The 7,549-nt window shown below is 43.2% G+C and overlaps 1 protein-coding gene across 1 annotated transcript in view; it reads right to left on the minus strand.

Annotated features, from left to right (window-relative positions):
* Positions 1–60: 60 nt before the first annotated feature.
* LOC103390790 (ATP-binding cassette sub-family A member 1-like) overlaps positions 61–7,549 on the minus strand; it is a 22,759-nt gene continuing 15,270 nt past the window's right edge. The window contains exons 23-49 of the mRNA XM_008326813.3: positions 7,446–7,521; positions 7,111–7,361; positions 6,964–7,015; positions 6,751–6,876; positions 6,453–6,601; positions 6,236–6,360; positions 6,058–6,156; positions 5,793–5,982; positions 5,620–5,714; positions 5,277–5,309; positions 5,090–5,195; positions 4,935–5,009; positions 4,689–4,858; positions 4,431–4,608; positions 4,226–4,341; positions 3,675–3,819; positions 3,478–3,601; positions 3,111–3,240; positions 2,884–3,010; positions 2,731–2,793; positions 2,540–2,646; positions 2,114–2,255; positions 1,830–1,964; positions 1,565–1,668; positions 1,351–1,443; positions 981–1,224; positions 61–895 (exon numbers count right to left, since the gene is read on the minus strand). Of these exons, the coding sequence (XP_008325035.1) occupies positions 761–895; positions 981–1,224; positions 1,351–1,443; positions 1,565–1,668; positions 1,830–1,964; positions 2,114–2,255; positions 2,540–2,646; positions 2,731–2,793; positions 2,884–3,010; positions 3,111–3,240; positions 3,478–3,601; positions 3,675–3,819; positions 4,226–4,341; positions 4,431–4,608; positions 4,689–4,858; positions 4,935–5,009; positions 5,090–5,195; positions 5,277–5,309; positions 5,620–5,714; positions 5,793–5,982; positions 6,058–6,156; positions 6,236–6,360; positions 6,453–6,601; positions 6,751–6,876; positions 6,964–7,015; positions 7,111–7,361; positions 7,446–7,521 (3,390 nt within the window). The 3' untranslated portion in view covers positions 61–760. The remainder of the gene's footprint in view (positions 896–980; positions 1,225–1,350; positions 1,444–1,564; positions 1,669–1,829; positions 1,965–2,113; positions 2,256–2,539; positions 2,647–2,730; positions 2,794–2,883; positions 3,011–3,110; positions 3,241–3,477; positions 3,602–3,674; positions 3,820–4,225; positions 4,342–4,430; positions 4,609–4,688; positions 4,859–4,934; positions 5,010–5,089; positions 5,196–5,276; positions 5,310–5,619; positions 5,715–5,792; positions 5,983–6,057; positions 6,157–6,235; positions 6,361–6,452; positions 6,602–6,750; positions 6,877–6,963; positions 7,016–7,110; positions 7,362–7,445; positions 7,522–7,549) is intronic.

Raw genomic sequence — 7,549 nt, forward strand, 5'->3', positions numbered from 1 at the left:
ATACTAATATGAACCGCCGCCCACTTAGAAACACCAAGTAGAATCTCTGTAAAAACACTGTAGATTTGGTTTCTTTAATGAGACTTGTTCAGAGTCAGTAACAGTTTTTTTTACCATCAGACTATTCTGTTTTATGACATCATCATGACATCATCAGTGCAAAGAAAAACAAAGTGCTGCTGGTGTCAGCATCGCCTCCTGCTGGTCTGACACAAGAAAACACAAGAGAGGATCAATGACCAGCTGATCATTAATCAATACTGTAGTGTGAGGAGCTGATGAAAGTCAATTACTGTTTGACACTGACATGAACAAATCTGTCAATCAACACGCCAATTCTCTTGATTGGCTTTTCAAAATAAAACATTCACATTACAAACATAAATAAAAAAAATCAAAAGCATGTTTTTTTTTTTTTTTTAAATGATTCTTTTTCAGTCAAGTCTTCAGACGTTTGAAATTATTCAGATTCTTCATTGTTAGTCAACAATAAAAACACGTTAAGGTCGCCACCATTAAGAAACTGTCTGAGTGGAAGCAACCAAAGTCTTTAAAAAATTCTGGTTGGTGTCTGTGATGAGCAGAACAGCTTCACCACAGAGAATAATTTTGCATTGACTGGCATAAGGCAGCAGGTGACTCCGCCCACTTAACATCAGTATGACATCACAGCAGTTGAGGTGGGCGGTCCTCTACGCCACTTGTTTAAGTCCCGGCTGGATCTCCAGCCTCCTGACCAAAAGCATCACGTGAGCCTGTGTCAGTCTCCGCTCTCTTTTGCAGCACTGGAGTTAATGCTCAGCAGCGGGATTTCGACAGTTGCTTCTTTTCGTTTCACAGAATTGTCTTTGGAGTGATAATCGTCGCTCTGGTCCTTCGCAAAGTTTACGAACACCTGTAAGATTAAATGGCAAGTTAACTTACCACTAGTTGCTTCACCTAAACTGTTACTATCACAAGCATTTAGACGGTGTAGTTACCTGGTCGAGCGTGGTTTGCGTAACTGAGTAGTCCTCGATGCGCAGCTTCTCTTTGTTCTCGGCCAGGGTGGCAAAGATGTGTGCGAGTGAGGTGAGCGATGAGGGCAGCTGGTACTGCAACATGTTTCGATGACGTTCCTTCAGTGTGCTGCCACGCAGCTCGCTTTCTATGAACTTCATGACAGGCACTAAGTCAGGGTCAGGCCCTGCCACTCTCAAGATGATGGTGTAACCATCACCGAACCTGACAATACAAACCAAAAGTCATCTTGATGTGAAGATGTCACATGTCACAGTGAGGAAAATCAAAAAATTTAAAAGCAGAAAACCAAAGCAAATCTTTATTTCTTTATGGTTTTTATCTTGTTACCTGTTTTTCAAATGTTGGACACTGCCCAAACATCGGAACCTGCCGTTCACCATGATGGCCATCCTGGTGCACAGGGCTTCACACTCTTCCATACTAACAGACATGGAAAAACATTAAAGTCAAAATTGGAGGTAAATGATACAAGAGCATTTTTACAGTCTTGTTTTATAACTGTAAGATAACTTTTATTTCTTACACAGGAAAAATATCTTACCTGTGGGATGTTAAGATAACTGAGCGTCCTTCCTTGATGACACTGTGAATGCAGTCCCAGAGAGCACGACGAGCTTTGGGGTCCATGCCTGTGGTGGGCTCGTCCTACAACAGGTATGATTGCATTAGGTGTGGTTATTTTTCTGCCCGTAGAAAGTAGAGATCTAGACCATTTTAGCCTGTCGTGTATTTCTTGAATAAATCTTGATTGCACTTTCATAAAAAACACAGAGAAAGACTAAGAATCTGAACAGAGCAGGCATTACCAGGAAGACAACAGGTGGCCCTCCAATCAGAGACATGGCAGTCGACAGCTTCCTCATGTTTCCACCACTGTAACTTCCTGCTGCTTTGTCAGCATATTTGATGAGACCCAACTTTCTTATTCCCCATTCTGCCACCTGTATATCAAATATGACATCAACCAGACATCATCATCTTCGGTTAAGGGGGAGAAGAATGGAATTACTGTGTTCAAAATGTGGAGCTCGATCTTGACTTGAGTGTCTTGTTTAAGCACAAATGTTATGTATTATGAAGTACAACTGACCTGGCAAACTTCATTCTCTGGTACTCCTCTCAGGATGGCGTAGAATTCCAGGTGTTCTCTTCCTGTCAGCAATTCATTGATGGCATCAAACTGTGGGCAGTAGCCCATGTTCTGATGAACCTCATCTATTTCCCTCAGAATGCTGCAGAGACACAGGTGAGACAGATTCAGACTCTGACACTCGTCATCTAACATCTTACTATGTTTTGACAATGTTTTTAACCATTTGGCTATCTGATAGCCAAAATCTTTTGGTATTTCATTTTTACTTTTAACTCCGTTTTCAGTTAAAATATGTAGATAATATGTGTGTAGAATCTTTATATCTACTGATTATTTTATATTTTTTATATATTCTATAAATGTTTGGCCCAACATTTGATGATGCTTCACTTTTGGACCATCTCCAGTGACCTTTGACCTCACCTTTTTCCAGCTAAGAAGGCCTCTCCGCTCGTCACCAGTGTGTCTCCAGTCAGCATCTTAAAGGTTGTTGTCTTTCCAGCTCCATTCACACCTAGAAGGCCAAAGCACTACCACACAAACAAACACACACATTGTTAACTACTGCTGCACAGAAGATGTAACTGTGTCAAAGATAGCACTGTCAGTCTCACCTCTCCGGGTGGAATCCCAACACACAGTCGATCTACAGCTGGCTTCTGTTTCCTTTTAAACACCTTAAGAAAACAACAAGATCATTTAAACAACAAATATAACAGGGGACACTTGATGTTTCAACAACAGTCAGGTCTGGTATGGTCACACACCTTGGTGAGCTGACGCAGCTCCAGGATGTCTCCTTGTCCCAGACCGTGGACGATCTTCTGTCTCTCTCGTGCCACATCCTCGTCTTCCTCTCCAAGTGGACCGAGCTTATTCAATAAACTGACCGGTCTGAGCATAAAGACACATCATGCATTTTTATGTGTTCTGCTGTCCTCTTGTGGACAATAATAGATATTGCAGCACATGATGAGACGCTTGTTTTTAGTACCTGGGCTTGAAGAAGAATCTGTACTGAATGAGGACAGTGATGATGAAGAAGAAGACGCCTTCCACTGCCATGGCGAACAAGTTTTTACCGACCATGTCCCACTCCAGAGGAGACCGGAACCTGTTCTCACCTGGCGGACCCCAAGATCAACACGAAAATTATAACCACAAGAAAATTGACACAATATAAATGAACAACCACCTTACTATGGACACACTATCCTCATATACCACATTTCCTACAGAGGAGGAAACCAGAACATGTTCCTACTTAAAAGCAACAATGGCATATTAACCCACAACCCAGGATAAACAACAACTGAGAGAAGTAAAAATAAATATGTTAAAAAGTAGTTTTGTCATGTTACCAAATCTTTCGAGGGCATCTGCCATGGCCTGGTTCTTCACCATGTCAATCAAGCCTCTTCCCAAGCAAAAGTGTGGAAAGATGAGCAGGACGTTCTTCAGGATGTCGTTAATTCCTCCAATATCCTGTAAATGTCAGGCAGGTTAATCACTGGTCGAAGGGGGGCGTTGTTTATTTATCTGCAAAGCTTCAACTCACATTGTTTCCAAACAACTCCATGACAAAGGTGGCGATGCTGCCGTTAATGCCGATCAGGATGTTAACGCTGGTTAGAACAACATATGCTGTGCTGGGTACGGTGAAGAAGAAAGAAGCGGGGTACATGAGGGGCGTGATCGACCAGCTGTGGGACAGATGCAGAAAGACAAGCTGTTACTTTCACTCCACTTTGCGACATCATCATACTACTGTTGAATTACTACAGTATTGTATATTAGCTTAGAATCCTCATTTAAATGCCTGTTTAGCTGTAGTACCTCTACCCACCAGGAGAGGCTTGCACTGGGAACCTTTGGTTTTCTTAGGCACCCATTCAATTTAAAAAAGAAATGACTAAATCTTAATGTCAGACCCTGGATTCAATGTTTGGTATGATAATTAAAACTGCAGTAAGTAAAGGAAAGAGCTTAGAAGAAATACAGACTGGGAGGGGTCAGCAGGTTAATAACCATCTTCTTCTTTGTGATTTGTGTTGTGTAAGTATCCTAGAAAGCACAGGACGTTTATAGATGTACTGTCGTATGTTGTACCCATAGAGCAGCAGCAGCAGAGCAAGTGTCGGCAGGTTACTTGATGAAACGTAGGATTTTTGTTGAAAGCAGATAAAGATGAGGATGACCAGTGTTGCAGGCACAATGTAGTTACACTGTAGAGACATAAACACATGTTCTCATAAGAACAGGCACAGAGATATGATCATACACTCAGGATCATGAGGCCTATTTGGTTCCTCACCATGTCCCAGATGAAGTTGGTGACCCAGTAGAGCAGTGGCTGCACACCACTGATGAAGTGCATGTGTTTGGCTTTGGAAACACGCTCCTGAATGAGAAAGACCACAAAACTGGCCGGGACGAAAGACATGGCAAAGATCACGCAGATGGACACCAGCACGTCCACTGAGGTTGTCACTCTGAGAGGAGATAAAAATCGATTAGAGCCAAGTAGTTTTTAGGTCTTCTTTATGTGTACAGTTTTTGTGTTTAGACTTACAGCGCCACCTGTGACAGCTGCTCCTTGGTCAGATTCAGGGGGTGGTTAAACGCTCTGATGCCATAAAATTCAGGGTCCTGACCTTCAGGCAGGTTAGCACGGAGAATTCCATTGTTTATGACGTTAATGAAGGCTGTGACACTGTGCCAGCCTTTATTATTGAACCAGACCTGGCAGGAAGAGCACATATTAGTGGCATGAAATCACTCATTGTAACAGTATTATCAGTCGGAAGATTCTTCACACCTTCACATTGTTCTTTGTGTCCAAACCATTGATGAAACCAGACAAACTCTCCAGGAACCGATCTGCTGCTGCCCCCTGCAGGACAATGGTGTCAATAGCAAGAAGAAGAAGGATAGTAAAAGAAACTATGTCCACAACACGTTTATTTCCCTGACCTTCTGTAACTCAAAGATCTTCCTGACTCGTTCAATGGCATCATCGACTTCATTGGCTGGTGGGAGGACCTGAGTGCTCCTCGCACCCAATGAGAAACCGCCATACCTGCATAGAAGCACTTGAGATAATAGCTTGAAACTGGACTAAAGAAGTCTGAGGGTTTGAAGAGAAAAGAAAACTTCTGACCTGAACTCATTCACCCAGACCTTGTTCTTCAAGCTGTTTGGATAAACAGAGAGTGGTGTCAAGCAGAGAAGGGTTTTTTGTATGGAATTTGCACGAGGAGTAAAACTGACAATTCTAAAACAAAGTCACATTTAAAGCTTTGAGATTCCATCTAAGACATTTAAGAAAGTTTAAGATGCTTTTTAAATAATACATTGTTTGATTTTTGATTTAATTACAAAATAATGTTTGTAGTAACAGTTTCAGTTGAGATAATAGTGACATAGAATTCTCACATTGTCCAACCCAGAATCTTAGGTAAGACTTAAGGGTATGGTTCTTTCCTGTATTTCACCTGTCTCACCTCTTTCCAATAATCTGTGCATATGTCTTGACCACGTAGTCTGAGATGTTTCTTCCTGTCAGGTTCTGCAGGGTGTCCGTGGCACTGAGCTTCATCTACAAAAAGACACATTCATACATCAGTCCAAGTGCTACAGTAATGGACATTAACTGAGATGACCCACAACCTCTCACCTCAGGTGGAGGTAGTCCTCCAGCCCCAGCGGGACAATCTGGGAGCATCTTTTTCTTGCCATGACAGCTGCAGACACAGGCAGGTGATGGGTCGTCCATGGTCCAGTTATCGGAGCTAAACAGCTGCTGAACACTCTCGGGGACATCAGGAACGAGCCAGTCATCATCACCCATTGTACATGTTGCCTCCCTGTGGAGGACAGTGAGGGTGTTAGGAGACCCAGTAGGAGCAGTGACACATTGATACCATCACCCTGTCTCTTACTGGATTGGATGTCCAACCATGCAGCGTGCTCCAAAGCCTGGTGGGTCAAGAAGGGCGTTTTGTAAACTCTGCATTGTAGCGTCACCGGGAGCGTCGTTGCTGACAGGCAAAAATAAGAACGTCACTCACTAAAGTACATGTATGATGTACACAAAAAAATGTCAGGAATTGCACTTACCTGATGAAGGAGACTTGGTCTTCGTACATCCATGGCTGTAGCTCTAGGCTGGGATACTTTCCAAATGGTGGGACAATAAGACTGAAGACAAGAGCGATGCAGACAAACACAGCCGGGAGAACAATCTGTACCACAACAACATAAAAAAAACACAGAATGTTAAAAACATGACAGTTGTCATTTTACCCCATGGTCTTATCAGGTGGTTCAGTTATACCTGTGCAAAGAAGCCCTTTCTGGAGCGACGCGCGTACAGGAAACGTTTCCACATCAGAGCCACAAATTGATGCCTCTTCAGACTCCACCCTGTCACCTGAGCTGAGCCTTTACCATCTGTGCACGTCACCCAATCAGATGCTCCACTCTCTACAGTCACAGATAAATACAATAATACGCACATTAGTAATGTACCGCAATGTAATGTAGGAGCTATTGCAGTAGGGCGAGGGACCCTTATTTTAGAAACCATTGCACACTAGTGATGTGTCTTTAAGTGTGGAATTATGTGGCTGTACCAGGATCACCATCCTCATCGTTTCCCTCATCGCGGTCATCTTCCGTTAATGGTCTCAGGCAACTCTGAGGTTCACCTCCTCCAAATGCGTGAGTCCGCCTCCGACGGCGAACAGGAAGTGTTCCATCTGTACAGACAGCACAACAGGTCTCAAGTTCAAATGTGTAACATCTCACTGCTGAGGAGAAGAGTTAGAGTTGAGTCCACTCCTTACCTGAGGGTACTTCAGTGTCCACTCCGTTATCTTCTGCCACCTTTAGGAAAATCTAAAACAGGGGACATGTCAAGTCTTGATTAGGACAACTGTTGCCAGGGAAACAGAGAAATAATAATAATAATAATAATAATAATAATGTCATACCTCCTCCAGTGTGGTGTCTGACACACCATAGCTGGAGATGCCGAGGTCCACAAGTTTCACATCCAGAACTTTGAACAGATCCACAAAGGCGCCATCTTTAGCAGCGTGGTATGGTAGTACGAAAGTCACCTCATGGCCCAGGTCCTCAACCAAGCGGGCAGTGGGCACATGGCGCAAGATTAGACTTGAGATAAGGGACACATCCGGTGGAACAAAAGGGATGTTACAGAAGGTCGCAGCAGGTCCATTATCTGAGAATAGACACGAAGATGTTATCGCTCGTTCATCTTAACAAACACATCCAATGCTCCAAAAAACTAGAGCCTCTGATTTACCGATGGTTGCTGCCTCACTTTCATTTTCACTTCCTAAGCCGGCGTCACTGCTGCTCACTGATGCACATTCCCCGTCCTGTAAAAGTTACAGAGACAACACAGGG

Source organism: Cynoglossus semilaevis, chromosome 15 (assembly GCF_000523025.1).
Source record: "Cynoglossus semilaevis isolate Cse_v1.0 chromosome 15, Cse_v1.0, whole genome shotgun sequence".
In the NCBI taxonomy this organism is placed as follows: domain Eukaryota; kingdom Metazoa; phylum Chordata; class Actinopteri; order Pleuronectiformes; family Cynoglossidae; genus Cynoglossus; species Cynoglossus semilaevis.